Raw genomic sequence first — 17,268 nt, forward strand, 5'->3', positions numbered from 1 at the left:
CTGTGCCCTCTTGTCTTAGATATCTACCTCATCTGTGCCCTTCATAATTTTCCATACCTCTACTTGTTACCCCTCAGCATCATCTGCTCTTTGGAAAATAAACCCAATGCATCTCCTTATAACCAAAATCAGAATTTGTTGAATTTCCTCTGTATCCTGTTTCTGTGTAGAAACAAGTTTAGTTTTAGTTGAGTTTATTTTCACATGCACCGAGTTACAGGGAAAAGCTTTTGTTGCGTGCTAACCAGTCAGCAGAAAGAAAAAACATGATTACAATCAAACCATATAGATATATGATAAGGAAATAATGATTAGTACACGGCAAAGCCAGCAAAGGCTGATCAAGGATAGTCTGAGGGTCACCAATGAGGTAGATAGCAGTTCAGCTCTGCTCTCTGGTTGTGGTGGGATGATTCAGTTGCCTGGTAACAGCTGGGAAGAAACTGTCCTTGAATCTGGAGGTGTGCGTTTTCACACTTCTATACCTTTTGCCTAATGAGAGAGGAGAGAAGAGGGAGTGGCCAGGGTGTGACTCGTCCTTGATTCTGCTGCTGGCCTTGCCGAGGCAGCGTGAGGTATAAATGGAGTCAATAGAAGGGAGGTCGGTTTGTGTGATGGTCTGGGCTGCGTCCACAATTCACTGCAATTTCTTGCCGTCTTGGATGGAGTTGTTCCCAAACCACGCTGTGATGCATCCTGATGAAAAATATTTTCTATGATGCACCTGTAGAAGTTGGTGAGAGTTGTAGGGGACATGCCAAACTTCCTAAGCCTTCTAAGGCGTTGGTGTGCTCTCTTGGTCGTTGCTTCAATATGGGTGATCCAGGAGAACTTGTTGGTGATATTGACTCCTAGGAAGTTGAAGTTTTCAACCATCTCTACTTCGGCGCCATCAATACAAGCTAGGGTATGTTTACCGCTTTGTTTCACTATGTCCTTCGTTTTGCTGACATTGGGAGAAAGATTGTTGTCCCGCCTCCTGGCCACGAACTTATCGATCTCCTTCCTATACTCTGTCTCATCATTATTTTACAGATACTGTCGATACTTTACTGTAGATAATTGTAGATGCCAGCTTACCAAGGAAAGCCACAAAATGCTCCACTGCAGAGGGAATTAGAAGCCAAGATACAGGATATTCAAGTCCAAATCGCATACATTTATGAGCACTGAAATACGCAGAAATAGGATGTGGACCATAAAGCTTAGCTGCGGTTATATACAAGGAACTTGTGGAGGCTCAGTGGTGGTGACGTGGCCTCATTGAGCTCCTTCGGACTTTCTACCACACAATCATCCTCTGCATTCCTCCAGCTGTAACCCACTCCGTTCATTCCCCAAATGGCAGCTGTGCCATCATCCATCTGGAATTCCTTTTGTATCCTTTTGATCTTTATATTCCTCCCCTCCTCCTTTAAGGTGATCCTGTAAATCAGGGGTGCCAAACTACCGGTCCAATCCGGCCTGCGGGATGATTTTGGGGGAAAAAAAGATATTAACGACCATTTATTATGTATCTGTGCAGCAGCCGCTCTCTCTCTCTCTCACCGTTCTCCCCAAAGATCCTCTATAATCTTTGGTTCTCCCTCTCTCTCGCCGTTCTCCCTCTCTCTCGCCGCTCTCTCTCCCGCCGCTGTCTGTGCCGCCTGCTCCGCCGGCAGGGGCGTTCCCGTCCACCGCTCCATGATTGGCTGTCAAATAAACAAGATGGCGGTGCTGAGCTCCCCTTGGTCTCGGGCTGGCTGACTGACGTCCACACGTGCACAACTGATCCGGCCCGCATGAAGTCTCATTTTGCCCAATCCCGCCCAATCCTGTCTCATTTTCTGTCAATTCTTTACTAATTCTCCCATGAAGTGAACGGTATGAAGTAAGGTCAAGTTTTGGTATTTGAAAGAAGCTATGTAACTGTAGCTGGTTGCAGTGTAACGCATAGAGAGAGATGCTTACCAATGATAATGCTGTTCTTTGAGGTAACGGATATTTGTTTAAAAGGGTAGAACACAAAGTGCTGGAGTAACTCACCGGGACATGCAGAATATCTGGAGGAAAAGATTAGGCAACATTTCGGGTCGAGACCCAGCCTGAAGATAGGTCCTGACCCGAAATGTTGCCTATTTCTTCTCCTCATTAATATTGTTACAACATATCCCCAGATCCTGCTTAACTCTGATTCCTTTTTAATAGGAAGTCATGAAAAATCATTTAAATCAATCTATGGACGACAAAAATCAACTACAAAATCTTCTGAAGAAGGTGGAACAAAAATCACACAATGTTTCCAATTGCACAAACCTTCAAGTTGAAGGTGAGATGTCCCCCACTCCTGACCTGTATTATTTATTCAGTCTCACTGTGTGTACAGTATGAATGAAGTCATGTCTATTTTAAACGACAAGGCTTGCTTTACAGTTAAAATCTAACCAGTTTGCAAACTGTGGAGTGACTAAACCTTCATCTCTTGTGATAAAAGGTTAGCAAGGGGATTCATCTAATATAGTAAAGTAAAGTATCTTTTATTGTCATTCAGACCTCCCGGTCTGAGCGAACTTTCGTGCCTTACAGTCATACTTATAATAATATGACAAAAACACACAATAAACACAGATTTAACATCCACCACAGTGAGTTCACCAGGCACCTCCTCACTGTGATGGAAGGCAAAAGTCTTAAAGTCTTTGTCTCTTTCCTCCTTGTTCTCCCTCTGAGGCGATCCAGGCTTCCGATGTTATGACCCCACCGGCTGATGGTCAGTCCCCCGGCTGAATCCGAGCTCCGCGAACGGGCCGTCAAACTCCGCGGCCCTGGGTGGCTGAAGCTGCCACCCTCCAGTCCAGCGGACGCAGCAGTTGCTGCGGGAGCTCCAGAAAAACAGGTCACCAATCTGTGACCTGCGAGCTCCCGACGATGTTGTCCACTGGGCCCGCGGCTGAGCCTCCGAGGCCCCGAAGTCGGGCAGCCGCCGCCGGCGATATAATATAATAATATAATGAGAAAGGGAATTCAACCCAACAGTATGAACATTGAATTCTCCAATGTTGCGTAACTAACCCGCAAACAGCTCCCTTCCCCCAAGGAATCATACAAAATGCTGGTGTAATTCAGCGGGTTGGGCAGCATCTCTGGAGAACATGGGTAAGTGATCTCAACTGGCCCCCTTCCCCCTTGTCTTTCTTCCCGAAGGTACCCCCCCTCCACTCTTTCCTCCCCCTGCATCCCTTCCAATGGCCACACAATTCACAACTTTTCTACCCACGAGTTTCACAATTCGCAACACTATCCATTTTGGACTCAAACCTGTCACTTCATCTCGGGCCTTGGTCCAACTATCTGCCTGTCAAAAAATCTATGTTCATACTCAGTCCCTCTTTTCTATCTTATTCTGCCACCCCCCCCCCCCCCACCCTCCCCCTCCTCCTTCCCCCCAGAATCAGTCTGAAGAAAAGTCCCGTTCCAAAATGTCACATTTCCATGTTCTCCATACCTGACCTGCTGAGTTACTCCAGCAATTTGTTTCTGTCTTTGGCATAAGCCAGCATTTGCAGTTCCTTGTTATTACCTGAATCAAATAGAGGTGGTTTGTTGGGACTAGTTAGTTATTTAGTTAGCTACACTGTTGTCCTGATTATATCGTTCAAGGTTCACATTTATTTGTCACATTGGTTCTCAATCCAAAAATAATGGGTAAAGACCCACTCCATGAGTAAGGTCGGTAGTGTCATCTCCTAGGTATGATGTTATAAACTGGCAACTCATTGGCCTGTCATTGAGATGGAGCTTTGAGATGAATATTAGACGAGCTGAGTTATGAAACTATTTGTTCTATCAGGAGATTGTAAAAGTTCCATAGCACTATTTAACGTAGGAACATAAGAAATAGTGCAGCAAATTCCCCAAAGAATGTTGCTAAAACAGTATATAATCAAGAGCCCTCTCATGTCAAACCAATGAACCATATTATTAACAAGCACCAGTTACTTTCAGATTATAGGACTATCCATTTTCCGATGGCTATGACATTAAAACATTTTTATACTTCAAACACAACAGGCTGGTAATTATAAGACCATAAGACATAGGAGCAGAATTAGACCATTCAATCGTGACTGATCTATTTTTCCCTCAACTCCATTCTCCTGCCTTCTCCCCGTATCCTTTGACACCCTTCCTAATCAGTCTCTGCCTTAAAAATATCCAATGCCTTGGCCACAACATCAATGAATTCCATAGATTCACCACCCTAGAGCATCCACTATCTCTAAAATCACCTTTTTCAATATTGTAGGATGTAGATTGTCAGGTACTTGCGAAAATTCACTCCCATTATGTTAATTCCTCCCTCTAACTGCAACAAGATTCTCAATCCTTTCTCATTGCTGAAAAAAAGATCATCCCTTAACATATTGATCTAGAAAAGCATCTAGAATACATTCTGTAAATTTGTCTTCAACCTTATTACAACAAATTGATTTTTGTCCAGTTTATATGTAGGTTAAAGTCTCCCATCATTTATACATTGTGTATGCAAGCAAAGAATCTCACTGTGCCGAGTCACATGTGACAACAAAGTATTCCTATTCGTACACACACTTTCAATTTTCTGCCACTATTAATGTTATTATCAATGTTAAAAAAAGTTTCCGTTTTGCCCAAAAGCTGAATGTCCTAGAATATTGTGAAGAGAAAAGCATTCCTTCTGAGCCCCCTCTGGAGTTTGTCTTCCAGCCAACATGACAGGGACATGGACTTGAGATATTGTCAAGTGGGAAACTACACACTTTTCTTGCAGCTTGGGGTTGCGTCACTTTTCTGAGCTCCATTTATCTATTTGTATACTTAGAACTAAAGAACCACAACCAGCAGCTGTGCAATGAGATTGACAGTCTGAAGCACCAGGCCCAGTGTTACCTCAAAATCCAGGAACTGACTGACAAGCTCCAGGAAAGCCACAGGTAACAGCACTTGAGTGGAGGAGGGGAGGCTATAATTCTGCAAGTGTCCTTAACCCACAGGTACTAATGTATCATGTCATAATGTATCATGTCACAATCCCTTTGTACAATATCACTTAAAGTGATATTGACATTGCACACAGCAAGAATAGGCTTGTTTTCCATCAATGCTTGGGGGAAATTCCTTTTCGGGTGGACTGAACTTTAAAAGTACTTGGCAAAATCAGCATGTTTTAATGTCGGCGCTCTTGAATATTTTAGGCAGACATGAGCTGTCTTGTTTTCCCTCAGAGAGCATTGTCCTTCCCTCTCTCCCTTTGTTCGCCAAAGTCTGCAGAGGATCCAACCTGTGAAGGAAAGAAGAGCAACCTTGTATACAAAATTACCTTAGTCAAAGAAGATGGAGGCTCGTGATGGAAGGTGGGTTTTTTTCATGACTGGAGGTCTGTGACCAGCAGTGTTCCACAAGGATCAGTGCGGAGCCTCTACATGTATAAATAATTTGGATGGAAGTGAAGTTGGTAAGATTAGTAAGTTTGCAGACAACATGAAAATTGGTGGGCAGGAAGGAACTGCTTATGCTGATTTACATCAAAGATAGACAAAAAATGCTGGAGTAACTCAGCGGGTCAGGTGGCATCTCTGGAGAAAAGGATGAGGTGACCCTTCTTCAGAACATTGGTGGGGTTGTGAACATGAAGCAGCATATATTGGACATTTGGGCAGGGAAATGTAAGGTGGGGTTTAATCCAGACAAGTGTGAGGTGATGCATTTTGGGAGGTCAAATACAGGAGGAAAGTATATAGTAAATGATAAGAAACTTGGGAGCAGTGATAAACAGAAGGATCTTTGGTTACACATTCATAACTTCTTTAAAATGGCAACACAAGTAGATAGGGTGATTGGGGCATTGACTATAAACATTGCAGAATATAAAACTTTGATGAAGCCACAATTGAAGTATTATGCACAGTTGTGGTCATCACACTGAAGGCAAGATGTTGAGGTTTTGGGGAGGGTGAACATGAAGTTCACCAGGATATTGCCAGGAATGGAATGTATTAGCATTAAGGAGCAGCTGGGCAAACTTGGATTGTTTTCTCTTGGGTGTCAGAGCCTCTGGGATGAGCTGATATACTTGTGTGCATAATTCTAAGGTGAGAAGGAGAATGTTTACGGGAGATGTGCAAGATTATTTTTACTCAGTGAGCTAGGTGCCTGGAACACACGGCTATGGGAGGTGAAGAAAACAAATTCAATAACAGCATTTATACAGACACGGCAGGTTGGGAACAGAGGGAGACAGGTCATAACTTCATAAGTTCTAGGTCAGATTTAGGCCATTCGGCCCATCAAGTCTACTCCACTATTCAATCATGGCTTATCGACCTCTCCCTCCCAACCCCATTCTCCTGCCTTCTCCCCTTAACCCCAGACACCCGTACTAATCAACAATCTATCTATGCCGTAAAAAAATATTCATTTGGCCTTCACTGCCTTCTGTGGCAATGAATTCCTCTAAAGGAACGTCCTTTAATTCTGAGGCTATGAGGCAATGGTCCTAGATTCTCCCACTAGTGGAAACATCCTCTTCACATCCACTCTATCCAGGCATTTCACTATTCGGTAAGTTTCAATGAGGTACCCCATCATCCTTCTAAACTCCAGCGAGTACAGGCCCAGTGCTGTCAAACGCTCATCTTACGTTCACCCATTCAGTCCTGGGATCATTCTCGTAAACCTCCTCTGGAGGAGCAGTGGGGCCAAGACAACGCTTGGCATGGGATAAATGTATACAAGGAGGGGTTTCCTAGGTAGGTAGTTGGGCAAAAGCCAGAGACAAAGAGTGTGAGATAAGGATAGAATAGGTACGTATTGGGGTCGCTATGTAGTTACAGGCAGTCGAGGGCAGCCATAGGCAATCTCTTTAGCTGACCAGGCATTTTAATTGACTCATTGGAGTTTGCAGGTCCAAGGAAAACCGACCGGTAGGTTAAATGGCCACTAAACTTTATTATACTTCTTAAAAGTGTCCCCACTCCTTCTCCCCCCCCCCCCCCCCCCCCCCCCCCCCCCCGCACTCTCTGAAGGACTTACCGTACGCTGTGCAGCCGTCTTTCCTTCCTCTTCATCGCGGGTGTGAATTTTAGACAGCGCTCCCCCGCTTTCCCTGGCCCCCGCCTTTGCGATGTGTGTGCGTGCATGCGCAGTCGGTCGATCCAGCTCACGGTTTCAATGCTTGACGATCGATCCAGCTCGAGGTTTTCCAGGCGAGTGCCCTCGAGCTTGAAGGTCAAAGACCCTCTTCTTAACTCGCGGATTAGGTCTCCCAAGTGGGACAGCCCCTTCAGGGAACCTTGGATAACCAAAGAGCTTGTAAATTTGGTCAGAAAGCAAAAGGAAGCATGTGCACAAGGTTTAAGAAGGTGAAATCAGACTGGGTCTTTGAGGAATTTAAAACAAGTAGGAAAACATTTGTGGGTAATTGGAAGAGCCGAAAGGGGCCATGACCAGTCGGATGAAAGAAATCACAAAACTGTTTATATGTGCATTAAAAACAAAAGGATAACCAGGTAAAAGATAGGACGGCTCAGTGATATAGGAGGTAATTTGTGCTTGAGGTCCAAGGATGTCGGCGGGTACTTTTCATCTGTATTCACCAAGAAGAAGTACAGGGAGAATAAGGTGGTCAGTGTGGGGAATACTAATATACAAGGGCATTGGCGACACCACACGGTGTGCAGTTCTGGTCACCCAGCTATAGGAAGAGTGTCATTGAGTTAAAGGTTGCAAAAAATATTCACCAGGATGTTACCTGGACTTGTATTATTCAATTATAGGAAGAGACCTGATAGACTGGGGGGCTTTTTATTTGGTACGTAGGAGGCTGATGGATTACCTTTTTGAGGGCTACAAGATCATAAGGGACATGAATAAAGTGAATATTCACACTTTTTCCCATTGTAGAGGATTCCAAAACTGGAGGGTATAGGCTTAAGGCAAGAGGAGAGAATTTAAAAGGGATCTCAGCGGTAACTTTTTCACTTGGCAGTTAGCCCATAAGAGGATGGAAGCTATAAAAGTGTTTACAATTACGACTTTCAAAATACTTTTGCACAAACTTGGTTTAATGGGATATGGGCTGAATGTGCACAAATGGGATTAGCCCAGAATGCCAACTTGGTTGGCATGGACAAGGTAGGCCAAACAGACTATTTCCATCAGATTCTATATCGGATTTAGATTTTGAGGAGGTAACCAAGGAGATCATTGAAGGCAGTCATAGATGTTGTCTATATGGATTTTAGTATGATTTTGACAATGTTCTGCATGGTAAGTGAATTCAGGTGGTTAAGGCCTACATCATCACAAGCATGTTGTTGAATTGGATCCAAAATTGTCTGGGTGATGGGAGTCAGAGGATACTGTGTTTTTTCCCCACTAAATCTGTAACAGGCGATATGTACTAAAGGGATTGTAGAGAAAATGATTAGTAAGTAAACAAATGACACAAACAAATGATAGCAAAGAAAGCTGTCTAAGGATATAACAGGACAAAGGTCAGCTGGAAATGTGGTCAGCTAAAGCCATCTGAAGCTCCCTACCATTTTAACTCCCATTCACATTTCTGTACTGGGCCTTTCTGTTCTTGGCCTCCTATGTTTCCAGAGTGAGGCCACATGCAAACTGGAAGACAAGCACCTCATTTACCTACAACCCAATGGCATCAATATTTTGTAGGAAGGAACTGCAGATGCTGGTTTCAACCCGAAGATAGACACAAAAAGCTGGAGTAACTCAGATGCTACCTGTCCCGCTGAGTTACTCCAGCTTTTTGTGTCTATCTTCGGCTTGAATATTTAATTCTTCAATTTCAAGCAACTCCCTTCTCATTTCTCTCACCAGCTCCATCAATCTGTTTCTTTCCCCTTCTTCCTCCCTCTCTATTCCGTCTATGAAGAGAAAATATTAAAAATGGGCAAACCAGAAAGATTGAAATGAGAGCTCTGCAAATTATGAGAGAGAAACTAAATAAAAAGACCTATTAAAAGAGGTGAAGTGGAGAAAAAGGGTGGAGAGAAAAAAGAGAGAAATTGATCCAGGAAGAAACTTTGCTTCATTTGTCAAATACTTGGTGATAATATATCCATTTTGTCTTCACCGAAAGTCAGTTTAGTATCTCCAGCATTATGTTACCGTGAAGTGTGTAGGTTATATTGAACACATGGCAAAGGCGTGTTTCAATCCATACATCAGAATGGACAGAATGAGATATAAGCAGGTTTGTGCACAAAAAGAATGACTGCAACATTGCTTACTCTGCAAGGAACAAATCGGGCTGGGGAGCATTTTGCATATCTTTGCATTGTTGGTATCAGGATTGCATAGATGTGGGTGGGACAGCATTATAAACGAGCATTATTATCTGACTGTCTCCAAGCAACCTGGCATAATATTATTACACTATCTCCCTATTTAATGAGGTAGTGAGGTAGTGTTCAACGTTTCCTTCTTTTCATCTTATACAGCTAAATGGTTAGCTCAAGATATAACTGAGACCGGAATTCAGTTTAAATGTGCACACTTTGGTATCCTGTGTCTGATCCTTAGTTGAAATCAGAGAAAATAAAATGTGGATCTCAATTTAACGATATAAGTTAGACCAAGTGGTCTGTGACATTTATGGCTTTTTGCCCATTAATGATCAACTTTGCTGAGACTGAAGTAATTGCTGTCTTATTTGCAGGTCATTGGTATGCACAAATGAACACTTGCTGAGGGAGCTGGCCGAAATGCGAGCTCGACACAAGGCAGATGTAGACCAGTTGCATTGGAGCTACATTCAGCTCAAAAAGTCCATCGAGAAGTCGACCCGCAATGTGGCCATGACTGGCTGCTTGCCCTCAGGCAGAGACATGGATAATCGGAGACGCTAAAGGAATCCCACAATAATTCTGTGAAATGGTCTAGAGAAAATAAATTACAAGGAGCCTCTGTCACATCACTGTTTACTGAACATACTTCCCCTTACATCAAAGTTTAATAACTCATAGCTAGATAAGTGATATCGGTTTTAAAATAAAGGTGCTGGAGTAACTCAGCAGGCAGCATCTCTGGAGGACATAGATACGTGAAGGTTTGAGCTGGGAACCTGAACCTTCACTATACAGTGGTATACGTGTCTAAGCAAGGTAACAAATGTGGAAATGTAACAATATTTACTTTTATCAACAAGGCTTCAGAGCTTGGTAATTTATCACTTTTTGTCCATTTTTTTGTAGTTTTCCCTCCGCCTGGCTCCAAGTGCCTTATGTCCAAAGTACTAAATGAGTACTATAGCAGTCTGCAGAAGTGATATGCAGCTGAGATTCTGGATGACCTAAAATTGATAGAGGAAGTACTAAAAGAAAAGTTGCATTTAAAGTTGATAAATCAATGTGTCCCGAGATAGGTTGCAGGAGGAGGAGAGAAAATTGCAGAGACACACCGTACATAATCCCACACTGCTAAAGATTCAGAGGGAACGCCTGGAGGCTGCAAAATTGCAAATGTTATATCCGTATTCAAACAAAAGGTGTAGAAATGAAACCAGTAACTACAAAGGATTGAGCTTAACCTTATGGTGTTGAATTCTTGAAACGATTGGCAAAGGAAGAATAAATTACTTGGACCGTGGCAGGTTTCAGGGACATAGAAACATAGAAATTAGGTGCAGGAGTAGGCCATTCAGCCCTTCGAGCCTGCACCGCCATTCAATAGGATCATGGCTGATCATCCAACTCAGTATCCTGTACCTGCCTTCTCTCCGTACCCCCTGATCCCTTTAGACACAAGGGCCACATCTAACTCCCTCTTAAATATAGCCAATGAACTGGCCTCAACTACCTTCTGTGGCAGAGAATTCCAGAGATTCACCACTCTCTGTGAAATTTTTTTTTCTCATCTCGGTCCTAAAATACTTCCCTCTTATCCTTAAACTGTGACCCCTTGTTCTGGACTTCCCCAACATCGGGAACAATCTTCCTGCATCTAGCCTGTCCAACCCCTTAAGAATTTTGTAAGTTTCTATAAGATCCCCCTCAATCTTCTAAATTCTAGCGAGTACAAGCCGAGTCTACCCAATCTTTCTTCATATGTAAGTCCTGACATCCCAGGAATCAGTCTGGTGAACCTTCTCTGTACTCCCTCTGAGGCAAGAATGTCTTTCCTCAGATTAGGAGACCAAAACTGTACGCAATACTCCATGTGTGGTCTCACCAAGACCCTGTACAACTGCAGTAGAACCTCCCTGCTCCTATACTCAAATCGTTTTGCTATAAATGCTAACATACCATTCGCTTTCTTCACTGCCTGCAACACCTGCATGCCTACTTTCAATGACTGGTGTACCATGACACCCAGGTCTCGTTGCATCTCCCCTTTTCCTAATCGGCCACCATTCAGATAATAGTCTACTTTCCTGTTTTTGCCACCAAAGTGAATAACCTCACATTTATCCACATTAAATTGCATCTGCCATGCATTTGCCCACTCACCCAGCCTATCCAAGGGGCACAAAGACAATGTGGTGGAATTGGCATATAGTTGATAGATGTAGATTCATGCTGAAAACATTCAGTTGTAGTTTTGGCTGGAGGATTGAAAGGCAGAATAAATGTGAACAATTCTAAAAGCAGTGCAAGCACAGATATTTACGTACAGAATGTGTTAAAAATGGCAGGGCAGGTTGTAAAATTGTATTATTTTTTAAAAGGGCATACAAGATCAAGCACTCAATAAATCGAGGCAGACCATTCAAAAGCAAAATACAGGTTTGGCCACAACTAAAATATTATGTTCTGTTATTTTAGAGAAGAAGGAAGGACTTGAGTTGTGGGGGGGATAGACTGGAGAAGCTGAGGTTGTTGTCGTTCAAACAGAGGAGGTACAAAGAAATCTGATATTTATAATCATTGAGTGTAGCTGGAGAGAAACTGTTCCCATTGATAGAGGATCAAGCATAAGACAGAGAATGAAGGTGAATGGCTAAAGAACCAGACGCAATGAGGATTTGATTTGTATTACAAGCTGGTGGCAGTGTAGAGAGTTTCAGTTGAGTTGTGCAAAAGGTAAGTGTCAAGAGAGGAAAAAGCAAAGGAGGGATAGGGGAAAGAGCAGGGTACTGAGACTGGGTAGATCATTCCTACAGAGCCAGTTCACACCTGATGAGGCAAAAGGCCTCCTTTGGCAATGTAATCCTCCTTTAATTCCATGGCAGTCCTCCAGAAACACATTACAGTTCAACTCAATTCTATTGCTGAGAATATGCGTCTTTCCATTTACTCTCAAACCTTCACTTTCAATGTTTCCCTGGCGCTCAGTTTGGAATGACTAGACAGCTTAGTCTATATTTGGTTTACTCCTCATTGGTACAGACATTCTGTGCAGCATGTGCATTTCACTCCAAAGTATTGTGTTAGTAATGTGAAATATTTGTTTGAAATTCCTTTGTTATTACTCCTACCATGAACAATGAACAGCAAACCCATTTATGCCTTCCTGACTTTGCGTGCCATCTTCAGCTGCTGGCTCAGCGTCCGTCCCCTCGCCTCTGTCACAACTAATCAGACACTCTGCATCATCTGTGATTTATAAGTGAAAAGCAAATAAGTATCTCACAACCCCCTTCCTCTCTAGCTACTGCTTATAATCTTTCTACATTGGTCGTGGCGTTGTCTCATGCAACTCATTGATATCTCAACCTCCCTGCGGTTAATTTATTGTATTCCTAGTTTCTGGTTAACTCATTTTTCCTATGAAAACTTGTTAAAATTAATGCACTATTTATTCATCTGATGCACGATTGCGGTTTTGAGCTGGAAAATGTAGATTGTGGAATTTGGGAAATGTAAGAGCACCCTGGCAATGTTTCATTGACATCACCAGTTACATTTTTGGTAAATAGGTTGTAGAATGTGTATGTTATTGGCACTGTTCTGCAAACAACATGTCTGCTTTATAATATGTACTTTAGTTTGTTCCCTTTCCATAGCTATTTCTTTTCAGCAGCAACTTGGAATGGTCACAAAAACAGGAATATACCATTCTCTCAAACTGTGACTCATCTCTACCTCCTTTATATCAACCCTCGACACCCATATCTTCACCAGGAACGGCAAATCAACCTTTCCTCGCCCTTCATTTACAGATGCCCTCGTTTTTCAGCTGCGTTCCAACATATGAAGTAATTTTGACAAGTAACTCTTTTCCAATGCAGCAGTGAAGGTTTGTTACAAGGAGAAATTAATTGGTCTCAATTCTGAACCCAGCACCAAGATATCCAAAGACATTTTACATGGGCACAAAGCATCTGGAAATCTCTTTTAACCAAGAGCAATAAAAGCTTCCCATATTCGTGGAATATTTCATTTGGTTATATGGTCCATTACAAATGTGGGAACAAAGTGCTGGTAAACCAGATGCTGGCAATTTGACTCAAAAATCTATGTCTAGAAGCTGTCTTCAATGTATTAAGAATCATCCTGACCCAGGACTACAAATAAGATCAATGCCCAAGTCTGATTTGTTTGGTGGAGCTGTCTTATCCTTAATTAGATGTAATTGCAGTAAACTATGAAGTGCCTATTTTTTTGTTTTTAAACCATTCCCCCAGCAACCTAACTCAAGTGCTTTGGAGGTACACAAAAATGCTGGAGAAACTCAGCGGGTGCAACAGCATCTATGGAGCGAAGGAGATAGGCAACGTTTCGGGCCGAAACGTTGTCTATCTCCATAGATACTCCAAAGTACTTGTGTTGCCTATCTCCTTCGCATCTGCAGTTCCTTCTTAAGCACTCAAGTACTTTGGAAGTAGGTGTATTGTTCATAAAATAATTTTCTCCTCTGGTTTACTTGTCAAGTCTAGTAATTTATTGGTGTGAATTTGTGCTGGGGTGAAGGATCTGTGATATATGTTTTTCAATGTTATGTAGATAACATGGATTTTTGTACAAAGAATCACCGGGGAAGTCAATCACAGTTTCAGTGAATTGACCAAATAACATTTTTTTTAAACTTCCTCTGTAACTTTACCAATGTGGAATTTTATTATGGTGAACATATTATGGTCCATAATTGTTTCAACCCTAGGTTAAAATTTCCACAGCCTTACAATATCATTACAAGTCTGATACTGCAATAGCTCGCATGCATTCAAGACGGGTCCAGTTATAGACCCTGATGCAGATCTCCACCCAAAATGTCGACTATCACTTTGCTTTCACAGATGCATCCTGACGTGCTGAGTTCCTCCAGCAGTTTGGTTTTTTGCTCCACGTGTGGTAGATCTTCGTGCATTAATCTATATATTCCTGTTACAGTACTTCATTCCATCTGACATCTTCAGTGTTACTTTTGAAATCCAATGTTGTACATTTCTCTTCAATGATTATTTTGGCTCTCTCAAACGCCAGAATCTTACATGGATACATAGAAAATAGGTGCAGGAGTAGGCCATTCGGCCCTTCGAGCCTGCACCGCCATTCAATATGATCATGGCTGATCATCCAACTCAGTATCCTGTACCTGCCTTCTCTCCATACCCCCTGATACCTTTAGCCACAAGGGCCACATCTAACTCCCTCTTAAATATAGCCAATTAACTGGCCTCAACTACCCTCTGTGGCAGAGAGTTCCAGAGATTCACCACTCTCTGTGTGAAAAATGTTTTTCTAATCTTGTCAGTTTTAATTTCAAAAAGCTACCTTCTTTTCTATTTTTTGCTCTTTCACTGTTTATGGTTGACTTTAGGAGGTCTCTTCTTGCTTCCAATTCCCACTCTTCCAACTGTTATTCATCACTCTCCAAAGAGAGACAGCATAGACATAGAGCTATACTGCATGCATGTAACCCCTTTGGCCCATGGCCTTCTAAACCCTTCCTATCTGAAAGCCACAATTGTATTGGGAAGCCAGCTTCATTCCTGCCCAAGGGCATGGAACCAACACACTTGACAGTCTCATGTAATCTGTAGCAAAACAAGACCCATCTTCAGACTGATTCAATTCGAGTCACCAATTAGCCTGAAGAAGAGTCCTGACTTGAAACATCACCGATCCATTCTCTCCACAGATGCTGCCTGACCATCTGAGTTACTCCAGCACTTTGTGTTTTCACTTGTGTCTTAGATTAATCTAATTATCCATTTCAAGTCTCTTAGTAGCAATGCAGTTGTTTTTATGTTATTAGTGTAACTCAGACTTTTGCACTGGGTTAAAATATGAACAAACTGAATTTTTGAAAATCAATTGTACACGTGGAGAGGGCAAGTCTCTGAACTGCCCATTAGATTGTTTACATTTTGTAATACCAGGAAGATATGAATATTTATATTTACAGAAATATTTATTTTGTAAGTTTGATATGACTACATTTTAATTTGAGATCTTTCAAATCTAAAATAAATATTCTTTTGTAATGTTATTTACTGTCATGTGTTTAATTGACTTTGTTGCATTGAAGTTTCATATGAGAGACTTGTGAATCTGCAGGTACAATGAAAGGTAATAATTCACACATTTACAATTATTTTCTCTACCTTCCGTTCTGCCCATAGAGTCATACAGCATGGAAACATAGAAAATAGGTGCAGGAGTAGGCCATTCGGCCCTTCGAGTCTGCACCGCCATTCAATATGATCATGGCTGATCATCCAACTCAGTATCTTTTCGGCCCAACTCATCCATGCTAACCAAGAAGGTTCATCTGAGTTAGTCCAATTTGCCCATCTTTGGTCCATATCCCTCTAAACCTTTTCCTATCCATGTACCTGTCCAAGTGTCTTTTAAAAGTTATGGTACCTACCTCAACTACTTCCTTCCTGTCCCGCTGAGTTACTCCAGCTTTTTGTGTCTATCTTCAACGGAATCAAGGGATGTGGGGAGAAAGCAGGAACGGGGTACTGATTTTGGATGATCAGCCATGATCATATTGAATGGCGGTGCTGGCTCGAATGACCTACTCCTGCACCTATTTTCTATGTTTCTACTTCCTCTGACAGTTCGCTCCATATACCATTCTTCTTTTCCATTGCCTCTTCCCATAATAGTTGAAACAGTTTTGCACTATTTGATTTCAGCGACACAGGCAGGTTATCAGAACCATCTTGTAATTAATTGGTGAGCTCAGTGAGATGGACCCTCCATTGCCCTGGACTTGCTGACTGCTGCCACTAAGCCATGCTGCTAGTTCCAGCAGCTGCAGCATCTGCCAGGACCATGCCATACACATGGTGAAGAGCAGCACATGTACCATCTCAACACAGGCAGCTAACTGGAGAATGGCAGTCAGCGAGGACGTGGCTCACACGTGTCAGTTGTCGAAGCTGTCATTGGTATTGAGTTTGTGAATTTCCTTTTCACAAATACTCATCATTCTGGAGAGCTATCAAAAATTTAAAAAGTGGACACAAACACACATACTTAAAGCAGTTAAAGACATTTAAAGCAAACAGTAAGAATGCTCCACTTACATTTCTCCCAGTAGCCGATTTCATAGTTTCTCCATGTATTTGAACATGGCCCCATGCTGTGTCAACTGGCAGGCTTGCCAGACAAAGAGCCTTGTCGAATAGCCGTCTGAAGCCTTGTGAAGTCACAATGAACTCTGGGGCTTGGGACATCTCTATAGACTATTGCTCGCCATTCTCGCTTGCCTCATTTAGCTGTCGGCAACTCTTAAATTTTTTTGATGCACTTAAAACCCACCCCTTGTTTGGTTGAACAGTTCACTCAGTTGTTTAACTCATAGCAAACAGAATAAGTATAGCCAGCATCAATATACTCCACTTACATTTTAAACCTTACATGCAAACAAATGTCCACTATTGCAACTGGAGCCACAAAACATGGAAGCAACCACTAGCTTTCAGAGAAGAGGAAATTAAATGCGCTCAGGAAAAATGGTCTCTCGGTACATTATTTTTAGAACACAAATTGAAAGCAAAATTAAGCTACCAATTCTGCAGAATAATACAATGTACTCTGTCACAAGAAGTCAGATTAAACATCTGGGTGTTTTAGTCATATTATAGAATCACAAAAAAGATGACATTCAGTGTAAAGAGATAAAAATTACCTGCTTTTCAAATGTCATTCTTCATTAGGATTTATGAAAATAAAGTACACAGCACCCAAATAGTTTTATAAATGAACATTTATTCCATTGCTATGCTTACAAAATTGAATCAGAGTTTCAAATGCACTTAGTGACTATATCTGGCAGTTTCTGTTGATACAGATTGAACTAGCAAAGCACAAAACAACGAATGTGGGGAAC

General features: G+C 42.0%; 1 protein-coding gene across 5 annotated transcripts in view; it reads left to right on the top strand.

Annotated features, from left to right (window-relative positions):
* The window catches only part of cep72 (centrosomal protein 72), a 167,564-nt gene extending 156,817 nt beyond the window's left edge, over positions 1 to 10,747 (top strand). For 2 of the 5 annotated variants that reach the window (XM_033016555.1, XM_033016548.1), the window contains exons 12-14: positions 2,188 to 2,308; positions 4,841 to 4,952; positions 9,701 to 10,746. In XM_033016555.1, coding sequence (XP_032872446.1) covers positions 2,188 to 2,308; positions 4,841 to 4,952; positions 9,701 to 9,890 — 423 coding nt within the window. In that variant the 3' untranslated portion in view covers positions 9,891 to 10,746. Of the gene's footprint in view, positions 1 to 2,187; positions 2,309 to 4,840; positions 4,953 to 9,700 lie in introns of all 5 variants that reach the window. The other 3 variants (XM_033016542.1, XM_033016568.1, XM_033016561.1) reach the window with 3 other exon arrangements.
* Positions 10,748 to 17,268: the final 6,521 nt, after the last annotated feature.

The sequence above is a fragment of the Amblyraja radiata genome, chromosome 2 (assembly GCF_010909765.2).
Source record: "Amblyraja radiata isolate CabotCenter1 chromosome 2, sAmbRad1.1.pri, whole genome shotgun sequence".
NCBI lineage: Eukaryota > Metazoa > Chordata > Chondrichthyes > Rajiformes > Rajidae > Amblyraja > Amblyraja radiata.